The sequence below is a fragment of the Myxine glutinosa genome, chromosome 2 (genome assembly GCF_964187855.1).
Source record: "Myxine glutinosa chromosome 2, kmMyxGlut1.1, whole genome shotgun sequence".
Lineage (NCBI taxonomy): Eukaryota > Metazoa > Chordata > Myxini > Myxiniformes > Myxinidae > Myxine > Myxine glutinosa.
The window spans coordinates 165393227-165411175 of record NC_136262.1 but is presented as its reverse complement, the minus strand read 5'-3'; the positions used below and the strand labels follow the sequence as shown (position 1 = coordinate 165411175).

Below are 17949 nucleotides of genomic sequence, written 5' to 3'. Positions count from 1 at the left end.
GAGTACACACAATTTTATGGCCTACGCGCTTCAGCACTCGGCGGTCCTGTTCTGTGAGATTGTGTGGCCTACCACTTCGCGGCTAAGCTGTTGTTGATCCTAGACGTTTCCACTTCACAATAACGGCACTTACAATAACATCCTATGACGGTGCCACGTTGAAAGTCACTGAGCTCTTCAGTACGGCCCATTCTATTGCCAATGTTTGTCTATGGAGATTGCATGGCTGTGTGCTTGATTATATATACCTGTCAGCAATGGGTGTGGCTGAAACAGCCGAATCCACTATTTAGAAGGGGTGTCCACATACTTTTGGCCATGTAGTGTATGTATGTATGTATGTATATATATATATATATATATATATATCGTTTAAAAAAAAAAATAACGGCACTCATAGGCCACACAACTCCCATCACCCTCCTCTACTTCCCTCCCAAACATGATTAAGAGTAAATAATCATCATTTTAAACTTACCCTGTGCATCAACAAGCCCCAGTTATGACCTTCCCATCAGTGTAAAGAAGCACGAAGGTTTGGGTAGAACGCCCTAAGGTTTGGGTAGAACGCCCGTCTACGAACATTCGGGCTTTTTGCCGGGCGCACGTGGTCGGGAGCTTGCAGTACGAGCAGCTGCTTGTTTGACGAGGTGAGAAAGTTAACAAAATCTTTCATTGTGCAGACACAGAGCCTTTTCTCTCAGGTATCTTACTAAGTATTTTCAGCTTATTTCAGAAGCGTTGTGAGCCATTTTAGGTAACACTCCATATCTAGAACTGACAACATAATTATGGTGGCCTGAACACCGGCGTTTCCTGGGGTCTCTGCACAGGCCGCCGAGCATTCTGAGGTAGTAAATGTCATTTTGAAAGTGCTCTATTCTCCAGTTGAGTAAAGATGAAAATTGTTACTCTGGTATGTTGCGAGCCATGTCTACTGCTTTACTTAGCATTCACCCATCGGAGTAGGTTTTAAGCCGGCTGTTCTCTCTGCGATCGTATAGTTGTAGAAGGTAACTCAAAATCTTTCCAAAGATTAGGTCTTGAGATTGGTGTTAAGGTCACATCTAGCCTGTCTCTAGATTAAAAGAGGGGATTTGCAGAAACAATATTTTACTTGTGATAAATCAGGTAGTAATCAGGAAGCTTCAAATAAGATTTTAATTATATCTACTACTTCTTTAATGGTCCCATTTATTCTCACCTTCTTCTGGGGTCAGCTAGGGAACATTCTTTGCCCAAACTTTTTACGAACCAGCTGGTCAGGCCTGACATTCAATATTGAATGTGGCAGTAATTTGTAATTTTGCCAGGGTGCCAGCGGTAACTCTCCTCTTCACGAAAGATTGTAGGATCTTTCTTATCCACCAACGACTAGTTCTAGCAGATGGGCCCTCCGGCTTAACAGTTTTCTGATGGATGGCACACAACTTGAAGTACCAGTACATGAACATTATTTGCTTGCATCTGAAATTTAGAGTTGGGTCAAGATTTGAACCCTGGCTATGCAGTTCAAAGGTGAGTGTGCATAACTCTGAGCTTCCCTGTCGGCCCTATTTGAATTGTATGCATATAAAATAATAAATAATGAATTAGGATATGTGATTCTCCTCGTCTTTGTGTACTGTGTCGAATTGAAACTTCTTGTACATTCTGTGATTTTCAGAATTAAATAATTATTGTGCTTTCTTTTGCTGTTTATTATTTTCCAGATGACAGGACTCGATAACTTATTTTGAAGGACATAAGATGAACAAAAAGCATGCATCTTTTGGATTGGAGATTCCATCTGAATATTCAGGTTTGTTGGCCCATGTACTCTTTTTGTCCCCCGTCGCACCGCGGAGCGAAAGGGGGACTATGGTTTTCCCCGCCGTCCGTGTGTCGGTCCGTCCGTCCGTCCGTCCGTCCGTGCGTGCGGGTGTGCGTGCGTACGTGCGTGTGTGCATGCGTGCATGCGTAAGCGAAGGACCGCATTCGAATTTGGTGTGTGGGTGCAACCCACGTCAAAATCCAAGATGGCCGCCGCCATGTATGTCTGATGCCATGTATGTCTGAAACTTGTGAGCGGAATATCTTGAAAAATAAGCGAAGTACCAACTTATAATCTGGTGTGTGGGTGTATCTAGGCATAAGGAAGAACCCTATTGAAAATTGGATCGCCACGTCAAAATCCAAGATGGCCGCCGCCATGTATATCTGAACCTTGTGAGCTGAATATCTTGAAAAATAAGTGACGTACCAACTTCTAATCTGGTGTGTCGGTGTATCGAGGCACAAGGAAGAACCCTATTGAAAATTGGGTCGCCACGTCAAAATCCAAATGGCCGCCACCATATATATGTCTGACCCTTGTGAGCAAAATATCTTGAAAAATAAGCGAAGTACCAACTTCTAATCTGGTGTGTGGGTGTATCTAGGCATAAGGAAGAACCCTATTGAAAATTGGGTCGCCACGTCAAAATCCAAGATGGCCGCCGCCATGTATGTCTGAACCTTGTGAGCTGAATATCTTGAAAAATAAGCGAAGTACCAACTTCTAATCTGGTGTGTGGGTGTATCTAGGCACAAGGAAGAATGCTATTGAAAATTGGTTCGCCACGTTAAAATCCAAGATGGCCGCCACCATATATATGTCTGAACCTTGTGAGCGAAATATCTTGAAAAATAAGAGATGTACCAACTTCTAATCTGGTGTGTGGGTTTATCTAGGCAAAGGAAGAACGCCATTGAAAATTGGGTCGCCACGTCAAAACCCAAGATGGCCACCACCATATATATGTCTGAACCTTGTGAACGAAATATCTTGAAAAATAAGCGAAGTACCAACTTCTAATCTGGTGTGTGGGTGTATCTAGGCATAAGGAAGAACGCTATTGAAAATTGGGTCGCCACGTCAAAATCGAAGATGGCCGCCTCCAAGTATGTCTGAACCTTGTGAGCGAAATATCATATCATAGCATGTTTTCTGCGTCTTCCACTTTGTCAACTCACATCACTTCCCCGACGGGGGACCTAGGCGTAACGCTTGTTTTTATTATTACTGGCGTGCTCCGTGCCCCTCACCACACATCGTTTCAGAGGGATAGGCATCTTTGACCATTTCGATGTCTTTTGGGTCTTCAGAGTTTTTGGGACTTAAGGGTAGTTTGTGTCTTCAGGATCTTTTGGGTCTCCGGGGTCTTTTCGGTCTTCAGGGTGTTGAGTCTTTGGGGAAATTTGGGTCTACAGGTCTTTGGGGTCTTTTGGGTCTTTTTTGTGGGCTTCACGGGGTTTTGGGTCTTCAGGGTGTTTTGGGTCTTCGGGGTCTTTTGGGTTTTTTGGGTATTTTGGGTCTTCTAGGTCTTTTGGGTCTTTGGGGTGTTTTGGGTTTGGCCAGGGTGCCAGCGGTAACTCTCCTCTTAACGAAAGACTGTAGGATCTTCATGAAAGACTAATCGAAAGACTGTAGCCGGAGGGTCTTTTGGGTCTTCGGTGTGTTTTGGGTCTTCAGGGTCTTTTGGGTCCCCCGGGTCTTCGGTGCCATTTGGTTCTTCAGGGTCTTTTGGATCCTTTGGGCCTTTAAGTGTATTTTGGATCTTTGAGGTGTTTTGGTTCTTCAGGGTCTTTGGGGTATTTGGGGTCTTCAAGGTATTTTGGGTCTTCAGGGTATTTAAGGGTATTTGTGGTCTTCAGGGTGTTTTGGGTCTTCTGGGTCTTTTGGGCCTTCACACTCTTTTGGGTCATCTGGGTCTTTGGGGTCTTCGGGGTATTTTGGGTCTTTAGGGTGTTGTGGGTCTCGGGGAATTTTGGGTCTTCAGGTCTTTGGGGTCTTTTGGGTCTTTAAGGGTCTTTGTGGTCTTCATGGTGTTTTGGGTCTTCAGGGTGTTTTGAGTCTTCGGGGTCTTTTGGGTTTTTGGGGTCTATTTGGTCTTCTGGGTCTTCGGGGTCTTTTGGGTATTTGCGCTCTTTTGGGTCTTCCGGGTCTTTTGGGTCTTCGGGGTGTTTTGGGTCTTTGTGTCTTTTGGGTCTTTGGGGTGTTTTTGGTCTTCGGGTGATTTTGTGTATTCAGGGTGTTTTGGGCCTTCGGGGTCTTTTGGGTTTTCAGGGTGTTTTGGGTCTTCGAGGTGTTTTAGGTCTTCGGGGTGTTTTGGGTCTTCAGGGTGTTTTGGGTCTTTTGGGTCTTCAGGTTCTTTTGGGTATTCAGGGTGTTTTGGGTCTTCAGGGTCTTTTGGGTCTTCGGGGCCATTTGAGTCTTCAGGGTCTTTTTGAGCCTCAGGGCTTTAGGGTATTTGGGGTCTTGGTGGTCTTAAGGGTCCTGGTGGACTTAAAGGGTCGTCAAAGGTCTGAGGGTCTTTAAGGGTCTTTGTGGTCTTCAGGGTGTCTTGGATCTTCAGGGTATTTTGGGTCTTCGGGATCTTTTGGGTTTTCTGGGTCTTTTGGGTCTTCGGGGTCTTTTTGAGCCTCAGGGCTTTAGGGTATTTGGGGTCTTGGTGGTCTTAAGGGTCCTGGTGGACTTAAAGGGTCGTCAAAGGTCTGAGGGTCTTTAAGGGTCTTTGTGGTCTTCAGGGTGTTTGGGATATTTAGGGTATTTTGGGTCTTCGGGGTCTTTTGGGTTTTCTGGGTCTTTTGGGTCTTTTGGGTCTTTGGGGTGTTTTGGGTTTGGCCAGGGTGCCAGCGGTAACGCTCCTCTTCATTTTGGTCTTTGAGGACCCAATGCTGTATTTTAAAATACAGCAGTCTCAACGTAATTAAGAGGGTGTTAATATTATTTGAAGAAGAAAAAGACGATTTGATCGCATATAAACGTACATACAAACAGACAAACATACATACATAGCCATCCATATACGTTTGCTCTTTTACAATAAGATTTTTTTAAAGACCAACTATAAGTTAGTTTTTCCAGTGAATACATATTTTATGAAAGATAAAATGATTTAGATTTTTTGATTTAAACAAAATTAGTTTAATTTATCGACGCTTTAAAACTTCAAATACCCCATGGTCTCAAGATTACTGTTTATATTCCATATTTGTACAAGCTTGCTGCTTGTGGGGGTGGTTGATAAATCAACTCCCTGTGCTTTGTCCTTATACGAGAGAAAGCCACAACAAATATAATCGATGCACTACCCGGAGGCCGTTTTGTGGAGTTTGTTGTAATTTATTTTTGAAAATCATCAACAGCAGGCCCTTTAAATTGGTCCATAACGATTGTCCTGTGGAGGCATTAAGACACTCTATTTGGTAAAGCCGGTCGGTAGCCATTGACTGGCTAACCTATTGTGACTTGAATATTTTCCTTGCACTCGCGAAGCGAAAATCAGGGTTAGGCATTCGGGTGCGTACGTACGTGTGGCGTGCGTTTGGCGTATGTACGTGTGGCGTGCGTGTGGCGTATGTACGGCGTATGTACGTGTTGCGTGCGTGTCTGCATTTTTAAAATTCATTTTCTCGGCAACCGTTGGTCTGATTTCAACAAAATTATACCACAGGAGCGCCTCCGCCTGTATAATTTTTTATTCATAATTATAGCGTCATAGGTCACGTGGTACAGACGCCATCTTGGAAAAAATTTAGACCTCTATATCTCCGAAACCGCTCAATGGAAAAAATTGAAACAAGGCTCATCGTGAAGTACTCCCCATGGGGAATAAGATATGTTAATGATGATATCATCGATGCCTACATTATGATGTCATAATTCGACAAGTACAACGCTTGATGTGATCAGTATGAATTTTTTTTTTCTCTGCAACTGTTTGTCTGATGGACACGAAATTTTAACCATAGGGGCAACTCTTCCTGTTGAATACTTTAATGATAATTATGACGTCATAGGTCACGTGGTACAGGCGCCATCTTGGAAAAACCGAAAAACATTGTACCTCCATATCTCCCAAATCACTCCATGGAAAAAATTTAAACGTGGCTCATTGTAAAGAACTCCATATTGGGAATAGGTGTTGGTAACGATGACGTCATTGGTGCCCTAATTATGATGTCATAATTCGACAGGGACACCGCTTAATCTGATTGGTTTGAAATTTCTTGAGCATGATCTACGCAACAAGTATATTAGAGAATAAAAATTTATGACGTCATCGGTCACGTGGTCTTGTAGCCATATTGGATCAAAGAAAATAACCCTTCAAAAACAGAAGAGTTGGCTTGCACCAAGTTGACTGACTGTGCAGGGTAAGTATTCCATGAATACCATCTAGTTTTGAGAAGCAATTGCTATCTTTGCTGTACAAAAGCATCTAAGTTGTTTACGTCATCAACAAATGTAATTACAGTAATGGTTCTTCTTGAATGGAAGTCAAATGTATCTTAAATAACTTTATAGCTTATACAAAAGTTTCCCTGCCAGTACAGTATAGAAGATGTTGAAGGCATACCATTTTCTTGACAGCAGAGCAACCTCAGAGCTATCTATACTATTCGTAGTTTTAAAATACAAATTTCAAAAGGAAAAATCAACTTGCATTATCTCTTTCATAATTTAAATTTTCATCATATTTCTTGAAAAAAAAAAAAAACCATGAAAACGACAATTCCCAGAAAACATGAGCATTTTCATTTTAACAAGCAATGTAGTAACAGTAACATAACTGAGATATAACGATGGGTAATTGTGCAGTTGAAAATAGGAATGATCCTGCGAGTGTGGGAAAAACATCTCAGAAAATTGTGATGCCAAGCTTGAACGACCACCGGTTACAACTGCCTCACATTGACACAAAGGAGGAGCCAACATGCCTTGTATGCTGTGATCCTGGAAAAACATGCAGCTGCTCGACCAACATCCCAACCTTCCCCTTTGCCATTAGCATCTGGGCTCTGTGTGTCCAGCTCCAGAAGCAATCATCTCGTGATGAACCTCTGGTGGGTCTCTGTCTGGTAATTTTTGTTGAGTGTGTCTTTTGCAAGATTAGAAATACATTTATACATTCATACCTACCGCATATAATATATGTTCCTCAGTATATCTGCAGACATGCTTCGGCAAAGATGCAGAAATACATTTGGACTCCGCAAGATCACGATGCTGCAGTCACTTTTAATGATGGAGACCGCAAATATCAGACAGATGCATTGTTGCAGGCTGGGACGAAGGAATTTTGGATGTATAGTATTCAGTGTTCCAACACAGATGTTTACATTTATTATCCTAGGCACATGCTTTCCAGATGAGATCCCAAAGTCCGATTGAACGAGTCAACTTGCGGTGCATGGCCAGGAAGCCAGACTCAAAGGGCTTATCAAGAACAATGCGCATCGTCAATCCTGTATTACAGAGCATACCACCCACCAAGGTGTGTCATAAACATGCCTTATGCTTATGCATTCTAAACATATTTTACAATTTCAACCAATTTTAATGTGGTACACATTTACTAAATCCATTATTCGCAAACAGACAGAATCGAGCGACAGTGGGCGGCTGATTATGCCAGCTGCCTGGTGCAAAGCGGATGGGCATAGCCTATCGCATTCACACTTTCCAAGCGGCAAGTCACTCCCAACGACGAAAGATGTAATCAAAGCAGATATTCGTGATCCTCTGGAAATTATTCGAGTCATTGGTGAAAATGAGCACCTGGGTTTTTTTTACCTGAATCCAGCAGTCCCATATTCTTCTGCCAACTGTGACGTGCTTGATCTCAGGTAATCTTAAGGAATGCATTTTAATTATCTTTGATGTACTGGATAATAATGTTTGCTTGTTAAAATATCTCGTACTCGTGATGAATCTACTTTAATGCGCCTTTCAGAAAAACTTCAGCATTATCACAGCCTTTCAGACTTAAAGGGAAGGCTTTTAGAATCATTGGTATGTCCCGCGATGAAGCTGATTCTGAGGGCCTTTCACTCACTCACCGCAGGCGGGTTGGTGGTCTTTCTGTCTTCTACCGACTCCTCTCCGGCCTTGCTCCCCCTGCTCTCTCTGTGCTCTGTCCCCCAAATATTCCTACAGGTCGCACAAGATCTGCCAGCAACCCTCTGATGGTTAAACTGCCGAAATCTCGGCTCTCTGCTCACCTTCACTCTTTCATTCCCCCTTTCTCCCGCCTCTGGAACAAACTCCCTCACTCCCTTCAATCTCACTCCTCCCTCCAGGTCTTTAAAACAGCTGTTCACCACCATCTCTTATCTTCCCCCATCCAAAACCTTGATCTTTTCTACCCCCGTTTACACAACGCAAATCCACCTTTTTCAAATTCCGTTTTCTTTCCTGAAAGTCCTTGTAGTGTCCATTTGCTATATACTGTGTACCCCTCTCCCTCCTCCCACCCCAGCCTTCTCCCTTCCACAGATCTCCCGATGTCCTTGTTCTCTACTGTCGTTGTGCTTTCCTCTCTCTCCCCCTCTTTTCTTCCGCTCCCTTTATTGTATGTTTTATGTGTCTCTGTTTATGTTTTTGTGTTTAACTGTTAGCTCTTACACGAGCCTCGACTTTTTATACAAAAAATTAATAATAATAATAATAATAATAATAATAATAATTCATTTGTGAACACCAGTGGCAGTGTACAAAAAGGCAGTTTGGATATATATATATATCTGTGTCTATTAACGAGCTTATAAACGATCAGTAGTATGTTTGTCCTGATGAGCCCACAACAAGGGCGACATCTACCACGACATCTCTGCCTTCGTCTATTTATGATTAATCTCAGTGGGCAGACCTGAGTACCATATGGATGTTTCCTCGTCTGGAGGTGATGTGTTGGTATAATTTATGCACATGACGTCAGCGTCATGTTATAGGGTATAGTGTGTCCCCTTTTTTTTCTTTCTTTGTTCGGTTAAATAAATATATATATATATATGCCATTTTTTACTTCCCTTAAAATTGCTTTTCTAACAGCATAATATATCCTAAATGTGTATTTAGGCAAATAAATGGCAGACTTTATTTTATAATCGGGTTTTGAAATATGATCTCATTACATGGGGTGTTCAGAAAGTTATTCAAATGAGACACTCAGTATTCCAAGACGCCAACGTTTTCTCTTCTTTCTTCAATAAGTAAGTTTATATTAGTGTAAGGGATATATTATTTATTACCACTTGTATATATGCTTGTATGTGGAAAATGTAAATAAAACGTTGGCATCTCGGACGAATGGGAGTATCTCGTTTCAATAATATTTTGAACACCATTGTGCACTGCGCAACCAAGGTTGTGGTACAAAATCATTTTGTTGTGGTACTTTTACTGATGAGTGATTGATCTATTACCACGACTTATAAAAAATATGAAATGTACCTTCTCTCGTCCTTCTCAGGCCTGGCGGGAGACTTTAGAGGTATTTGATCCTCACCTTTGAGCTGTCTAGCCTGGGTTCGAATCTGGAGGCTACAATGAACTCACCCTGTATTTTGGCATTCGATGTGTGGGTGCATCGTTCATCGGAAAGATGTCAAGCCACAGGACCCGTTTGCATGCACTTGTCATTAGTGGGTATTTAAGTTCCCATGGTGTTTTTAGTGAAGAGTAGGCGAGTTGTCGCCGGCATCCTGAACAAATTGCAAATTCACACACTAGTCAGGTTCACTATGTTAACAAATATAATTTCTTTCAAAAATTTGGGATTAGCAAACCTGTACATTTTTGGAATCTTCAGAGCATGGAGAATCTGAAAATCAATGTTGGCATTTGCACAGACACCTGCATGGCCGCCATTTTGGATTTTGAAAATGGCCGCCATAAAATACATATTTTGCGCGATCTCGGCTTCCAGTCAACCTCGAGACTTAATTAAATATGCTAATCCTATGTTTTCTGGGTCAAGGAATCCAATAAAGGCCTCAAAATAGTGCTCAGGATTATAGAAAAGCAACAAACAAAGGTAATTGAAAACCATTGTCTTTATATTTGTGATATAACTGTATTACATAATACATGATATTGCAAGTCCTTTGAAGTTATAGGTTGTTATAGGAAGTTATAGGTAGTATCAGATTGAACTATAAGTCCTATACACAGGATCTACGAGGTCTATACCGTTCAGGAATATGCTTTTACAGATCTTCATCACTGTCCTGAGTGTCATTTTCGCAAAGGTGTCTACGCAAATGTAAACATTAATTTTTGGATTCCTCATGCTCTGAATATTCCAAAAATGTATAGTTTTTCTAATCTACCAAAATTTTGAACGAAAAAACATAGTGAACCTGACTACACCTTCAGTCGACCTTCAGAAAGCTGGTTCATGAAAGACTTGGGTTGAAAAGCTTTCCTGACCAACTTTCCAAAAAAACCAAACACCAAAAACCAAAAAAAACTTCTTTTTTTTTGTCCTGACCAAAAAGCTTTCCTGAAAAGCTTTTCAATAAGGTGGGAATTATTGTGGGGTTTGTCGGGAATTATTGTGGGTGTTTGTGGCTTTATTGTGGGGTTTGTCGGGAATTATTGTGGGTGTTTGTGGCTTTATTGTGGGGTTTGTCAGGAATTATTGTGGGTGTTTGTGGCTTTATTGTGGGGTTTGTCGGGAATTATTGTGGGTGTTTGTGGCTTTATTGTGGGGTTTGTCGGGAATTATTGTGGGTGTTTGTGGCTTTATTGTGGGGTTTGTCGGGAATTATTGTGGGTGTTTGTGGCTTTATTGTGGGGTTTGTCGGGAATTATTGTGGGTGTTTGTGGCTTTATTGTGGAGTTTGTCGGGAATTATTGTGGGTGTTTGTGGCTTTATTGTGGGGTTTGTCGGGAATTATTGTGGGTGTTTGTGGCTTTATTGTGGGGTTTGTCGGGAATTATTGTGGGTGTTTGTGGCTTTATTGTGGGGTTTGTGGCTGTTGGAGAATTTATCGTATAGTATTAGCTATAGTATTTCTTGCCAACTTTCCTCATCCAATCCTCTCTGCGCAATAGATTTAACAAGGGAATTTTCATTGTGCAGGATTGTGGAAGACAAAAACGTCGACCTTAACAACTACTGCACGGTCAGTGGACACGGATTTCTCCGCTATCACCATGGAGATATCGAATTCACTTCACTGGATCGGTGGCTGCAGGAGTATCGCTGCCATTGTCACCTGCGACAAATTCCATTTTTCAAGCTTTTCCGCTTGTCGAAGCCATTCGTCTTGTGGCACAAAAATGTCCGGCATAATAAATTCATGATGTCTCGACGCAGTCTTAACAACAACCTCTTCACTTTAAATGTGGTGAGAATTTTTCATTCACCAAAGTCCATGTTAATTGATCATTCTGCAGTTAAGGTGAAAATAATAATTTTTCAACTGTTGTTAAGGGATGGTTTTAGCAATTAAATATTGTAGGCAGCGTCGGTGTGGGAGGATGAGGGCAGGAGGCAGAGGAGAAAGAGGAGGCAGAGGAGGGGGTCGCAAAAAGTAACCAAAAAATTTGTGTTAATTAAAAAGTGCAAATCAATTTGTAGGGGTTATGGGGGCTTCAAAACTAAAAATGAAAATTACCCCTCAAACAATGGCTCCTGTTTTTGTAACATGGACAAATCTATATACGTATTTGGCCGAGTTAATGCAAATATCTCGGCATTAACGTCAGGCACTCATGGCGTCAGTCTTCTGAAGCACACAGAGCACCACATCGATCCTCGCCATTCATCCAAAAAGCGAAGTCGTACGCAACTACATACTGAACGGACTTAAGATACAAATAATTGTTGAGCAGCTCAAATGTGCTATATCTCAACTACTTATTGTACACAAGGTGGATTCAGACCAAAATTATGGACATGGCAGAAGAGCCTCCTGTGGTGGTTGTGGAGGAGGTGCTGTAGGGAAAGGGGTGGCAGAGGTCAAAAATTGCACCACATTTGTGTGCGTAATAAATAGATGGTCCTAATTAAATTACATATACGTACGGTGCAATGGCAGAATAAAATGAATCCCCCTGATTGAAAAAATATATATATTTTATGTTAAAAAATATTTTAAGCAGCGGTTGGAGAGGTGGTGTTGGCAGGGTGGGTGGATTGGGTTTGTGAATACGTGGAGATCCCTGCATGGTCAGAGTGAGTGCAAACAGGTGGCAGGTTGCAGGCAGACAGGTGCTCAATAGAAGGGGGTGGTGAGATTCATGGCACTACTAGAGAAATAAATTGGGACTCTTTAGAATGGAAGCTGAGGACGTGGCTGGAGGGTCGGAGCACAGGGGATGGTTAAAGGAAGGGAAAGGTTGAAAGTATTGTCACGCTCCTGGCAATTAAAAAATCTTTCCCAGGAACGAATAGCCGAACAAGCTTTAACTCTGAGGCACTGATCAAATGCGGACTTAATATACGTGGGGGAAGAAAGGGGAGTGGAGGGATGAAAGGTCTTACCTGTGATCCGTCGGCAGTTCCCAAACCTGCAAAAACGAACTCACACGAAAACGGATTTTAAAATGTACAAAAATAACAAAAGGATTTATTGAAAGAAAATACCAATAACAAGAAAAGCGCAATGGTCAAACTAAATTCCTATGGGATCCTCCACACCAGACTTAAAATACAGACAAAGGGATAAAATAACATTGGATAAAGTAAAGATGTGTGGTTATTTAGTGGGACTTATCTCCGATTGGCTTGTGGGTTCTCCTCAGTCTGCGAACGGGTCCCAGAGGTCCGTGCATGGGAACACGCCTTGGCGTGAAGTAGGCCTTGCTGCACCCTTGTTCTTTATGCCACGCCTCGTCACGCTGCAGCCCAGCAGCGCTCGTCCATGCGTCGTTCCCGTCTGGAAAACTGCAGCTCTCCGTCCACGGCTCTTCCGCATCACGTCCACCAGCAAAGTCCCAGAACATGGCTGCTGCGATGAAGCCCAATGAAGAGAGAAATGTCAGCGCACAGCCGTCTCCCACCAAAGTCCGGAACCAAGCGGGGCAAAAGTCTGTCAGCTCTTTATTTTCTCGGCCAACCTCTCATGTCCTCGTTGCTTCTCCTCCAATGCCCGCAGGCCAACACCACAGGCTCAGCTCTCCACCACTCAACACACAGTCAGCCTTCGTGACGCAGTCTGCCTATTAATCAACACCTTGACCAATAGTGTCTCCTCGAGGTGTGGCTTTCGGCCTGCCTGATCTTGTAGCTGGTTGCCGTGCCATCGGCAGTGCTCAGAACTGGTTTCCGGTTGGTTTTTATTGTTATTTAAAGCAGTTAACGGGCAATTCCTGCTCTACGTGTCTAATGTGGTGCCATAAGAGACAGGGATAAATCACCGAGGAAAAGACATACAGGGAATAAACATAATCTCTGAGCTAGTTAACATGCCCCAATTCCTCATAATGGGGAGGAAGATACACCTTAATCCGCCATCCGGGCTAAACAAATTCCCTGCTTATTACCTGGTGGTTCTTCTTCTTCAGGACAATCGGTGCACACTAATCTATACAAATCTACCTGGTCTAAAGTCATCACTGCCTACCCCCTACAAACGTAACAGTATTTTATACGAATGCCATGAGCTTGAATGCAAAGACGGAAGAGCTGGGAGCTATGGTGGTTTGTGCGAGATACAAAATACTTGCTGTAAGTGAACAATCCAACTGTGAAGAGTAAAATGGAGGTGTGGCATACTGGATGAAGACGATTGTATCGAGAGAAAGGCATGACATTAAGGAGGGAATCAATGTGGAGGATTCTGTTTGGATGGAAATTAGGGATTGCAAGAGTAGTAAGAAACTTGTAGGCCGATTTTATAGGGCCCTGGATATTAGAGAAGACTAGGATATAAGGATACATGAATAACTCAGAGAGAAATGTGATAGGTATTGCGGATAGTATTGATTATTGCGGATTTTAATTTGCTGAGTTTCTTCTAATTGTATTAAAATATTGATGCGTATCTCAAGCCCGTCGACGTACTGAGGAGGGATTAAGCCCTGCTCCCCCTCGAGCTTCGAGTCCACGAGGCCGCTACCCACTCTACACTCGTGGGGGCGGATTGCTGAGCAATTCCAGCTGCCAAATCCACAGCTAGCACGTGGAAGGGTTTCTGGTCACAACCCGAGTACTTTCGATACACACGCCACCGCAAGGATGGGGGCTGGACCTCACACGAGTCACGCTGGTCTTTAACGCCGAGCGGTTTGCGTGTCGCGTAACTCGTGCCGTTAATTACTATGAACCCGATCGAGCGGTTTTAACTCGTGCAATGCAAGGCCAATGGTGAAGGGACGAAAACGGCCAAGTTGGAAACAAGCACAGGATTTATTCACAAATGTACACTGGTGATAGAAAAAGGGACACAGAAGAGAAACTTAACCACCTTACTTACGTTTCCCAGACAAGGGCCCTCTGACTCGTTCGGGGAAGGGGAGAAAGAAGGGGATGCGCACAAAGCGCAGCCGCTTAGTGCAGTTCACCCTGGACGGCTCGTTGGGCATTTCCCCTCGAGGATGTTCGCGGCAGGGACGTCGACCTCAGTCGTGCACGAACGGGAATCCACGCAGCGTGCCCCAAAGCCAGCGAGGCAAAGCGCACATGCAGGGAGTCTAGGCAGGGAGATCGTCGGGCCAGAGAGCGAATCCATGGAGTGCCCAGAGTCAAGAGATCGTCGGAGTACAGGGCTAACGAGAGTACGTTCAGAGTCCTGGGCTAGAGAGAGCGGGCTAGAGAGAGAGAGAGCGAATCCAGGGAGCGTCCAGAATCCAGAGATCGTCAGAGTTCAGGGCCAACGAGAGTCCGTTCAGAGTCCTGGGCTAGAGAGAGCGGGGGCAGAGAGAGAGTTTGGGGGTCCGGGCCGGGTTTTATAGCCCCCGGAGTCCCACCAGAATGTTCCAAAGGCCTCCACGGGTCACGTGTCGTGATAGCCCCTCATCAGTCACTCCCCTTAGTTCTCATTGGCTGCCGTTACTGGCCACTCCCCTTTAGCTCTCATTGGCCGCCGTTATTGGCCACTCCCCTTTAGCTCCCGTTGGCTGTTTGCTGCTTACCAGCCACGCCCTTCAGCTCCTCCCTCGGGCCTGCTCGACTTGCCCTAGGCCCACCACATGGCATTCCAAGCTTCAATGAGGCCTACCCTTACTTTATCTGCCTCAACGCATACTAACACTGGGAAGGAGACTATACTTCACATTTAATAAGAGATAACTAACTAAGCGAGGCTACATGTTGTGGTGCAACTAACTAAAGGGGGGTTGCCTTTATTCCAAAAACCACAACAATATATTTTTCAACATAATTTACTTCGAAGATTTGGACAGTGTGGAAAAGTCACCTTTCTAAATTTGCAGATGGCGCAAGGCTTGGAGGTAAGGATGATAGCAGAGAATGGGGTGATCGGATCAGGAGGGCCTTGTTACTTTCATCGATTGGGTAAAAGATTGGCAGATGCAGATTAACGTAATGAAATGTAAGGTGCTGGGGATAGGTAAGAATATTGCAAATATAGATTACACTAGAACGGCACTCAGTAGAGAGCATACCTCCGCCAGGTGAACAGTTTACGTTTTGTATCCCAGAGTAGACCAGAAAATCACAATACAGAATCACATTGAATCAAAATCAACCATCCATAACTTTTTGATATATCCTGCTATGTATCGTTTTTGGCCCCTAACTCGCAATGGTGAAGATTCACTTAAAAAATTGTACTAGCCGGATCCGAATCCGGATCTTCACCGAAATTGAATCGATTCCTCCTTGTCACACTCACAATCTGTCCACCAAGTTTCCTTCAAATCCGTCCACAACTTTTTGAGATATCCTGCTATAAGTTGGTTTTAGCCCGATCACTCAATGGTGAAGAATCACTTTAAAAATTAAATAATTCTCATATCCGAATCCATATTCAGATCTTCACCAAAATCGAATAGATTTTTCCTTGGCAGACACCCAACCGGTCCACCAAGTTTCATCCAAATCCGTTCTCAACTTTTTGAGATATCCTGCTATGTATCGTTTTTGGCGCTATCTCCCAATGGTGAAGATTCACTTAAAACATTCTACCAGCCGGATCCGAAACCGGATCTTCACCAAAATCTAATAATTTCGTCCTTGTCACATACGCTACATCTTTGCCAAATTTCGTCCGAATCTGTGCATAAACTTTTGAGATATCCTGCTCACAGACAGACAAACCGATAGACAGGAGTGAAAACATCACGTCCATCCACCTTAGGTGGGGAGAGGGGTTGGGGGGCCGGGGGGGGGGGGGTTAGGGATGGGATTAAATATACATACCAGAAAGCAGAAACAGACTTGTACATTTTGTGGAAATATTTACGTTTGTGGCGATTTTTCGTTTCACTAATTAAACGTACTTCTATAAACACCTGGCCTGCCAGAACTTACTGTTCATCACATCTATATAATAATAGCGTAAGGACTCGACTTTGTTATCCCTTTTACGCCGCACCCAGTGACCCGATGCCCACGGCACTAATGGATTTACGATCTACGAACCGCGCTCTTTGTTTATCACGTACAGCCATACTCGAAAAATCTGAATTAGCCGACGTTGGGGCCCAAAAGCATCCGATTAACTGCCGATACGACGCCATCTTACGACGCCATCGTATTGGCGTCTGCTGGGCGAAGGCGAAGCAAGCCGTCCGCTGATTGGACAGGCGAAGGCGAAAGCAAGCCGTCCACCGAGTGGACAATCCAGTCTCCAGAGCATGCATTTGTGCCGGTGTCGGCGATCGTTGTTCATATATGCACTCTTCATTCTCATCTTTCTTCCTAACTCTTACTCGGACAAGCAAATCCCCTATGCCATCCATAATGGTACACTCTATCCATACACCACATCCTCCCTTCCGTGGATGTTCCACGGGTTTCGGCTAGTACAATATTATAGCCCGCACTCCCCAACACCCCCTCCTCCTGAAATCTGCCTCTGATTATTATTATTGATGTGCTGGTCTTGTGTACTTTGTTTGTACTTTAAGTCCGCAGCAGGTAATCAGTGGCCTTCAGAAGGTGTGAATGCTCAAAAGAAGTCGAGCTGCTCTCGTTATCTTATTAGAAAGTTTATAACACATTTTATTGTTATTGTCTCGAAAAGGTGCTCTGGCCAGCTCTATTGAGAATGAGACAAACGTGTTGTGAAATTGCAGAAACTGATCAGGTGACCCTCATTGCTGTTCACATTCTTTACAATCTCGCTGCTGATGCTTAGTAATTGCAACTTGTATGGATGAAAGTGGAGAGCAGTTTGGTTTTGTATCTGCTAATGATAAAAAAATGTTTCAATGTGCAGGTGAAAAATAGTTCTGCCAACTTCCATGATTTCGTGGACGACGTGGTGACTACGGCTTTCCCAGCAACGTTTCTTGATTCTGCCTTCACACTTGATGAATTCGTTTATCAACAGGGAGTGACAGGTGTGGAAATTTATGCAACTCACCACTCGATGGAGGTATCCTTATCCTGCATTAAGAAATGTTGGGTCTCGTACTAGATGGTTCAAATGTGACTGTTTATATCTTTGTTTCAATCTAATGCTCAGTTGGAGGATTAGCTCTTGGTGTCCATGTTAAGAAATCTTGGTCACTTCAAACCTGAAATGCTGTACCTCAACCACCAGGCAAACACAGTGTAGTTTCATTGCTAGTTTTGTGCAGATAATTATTGTCTAAACACAGTGTAGTTACTTCTTATCTACCCCATCGAAAACCTTGATCTTTTCTACCTCCGTTAATTCACCCCAGATCCACTTTTTTGAAATTCCGACTTCTTTCCTGGAAGTTCTAGCAGTGTCCATGTGTTTTATACCTCTCTCACCTCCACCCCCCCCCCCCCCCCTTCCAGTGCCTCCTCCCCCAAGCCTCCTCCCTCCCACATATCTCCCGATGTACCTGCTCTCTGCTGTTGTTCTTCTGTGCTTCCCTCTCTCTCCCCATCTTGTCTCCCACTCCCTTTGTCTTAGGTTTTATGTGTCAGTTTGTCTTTTTGTGATTAATGTTAGCTCTTTCACGAGCCTCGATCTTGTATACAAAAAAAAAGGAAAAAAAAGAAGTTATGTCCAACATATTTTCATTGTCCAACC

The 17949-nt window shown here is 43.4% G+C and overlaps 1 protein-coding gene across 4 annotated transcripts in view; it reads left to right on the top strand.

Moving 5' to 3' along the window:
- Window positions 1-17949, top strand: part of LOC137422530 (uncharacterized) — a 56469-nt gene that overhangs the window by 30503 nt on the left and 8017 nt on the right. The window contains exons 2-8 of one of the 4 annotated variants that reach the window (XM_068109263.2): window positions 1713-1801; window positions 6626-6870; window positions 7176-7301; window positions 7406-7653; window positions 10893-11160; window positions 16966-17028; window positions 17161-17284. In XM_068109263.2, the coding sequence (XP_067965364.1) occupies window positions 1750-1801; window positions 6626-6870; window positions 7176-7301; window positions 7406-7653; window positions 10893-11160; window positions 16966-17028; window positions 17161-17284 (1126 nt within the window). In that variant the 5' untranslated portion in view covers window positions 1713-1749. Of the gene's footprint in view, window positions 1-1712; window positions 1802-6625; window positions 6871-7160; window positions 7302-7405; window positions 7654-10892; window positions 11161-16965; window positions 17029-17160; window positions 17285-17949 lie in introns of all 4 variants that reach the window. The other 3 variants (XM_078772821.1, XM_068109262.2, XM_068109266.2) reach the window with 3 other exon arrangements.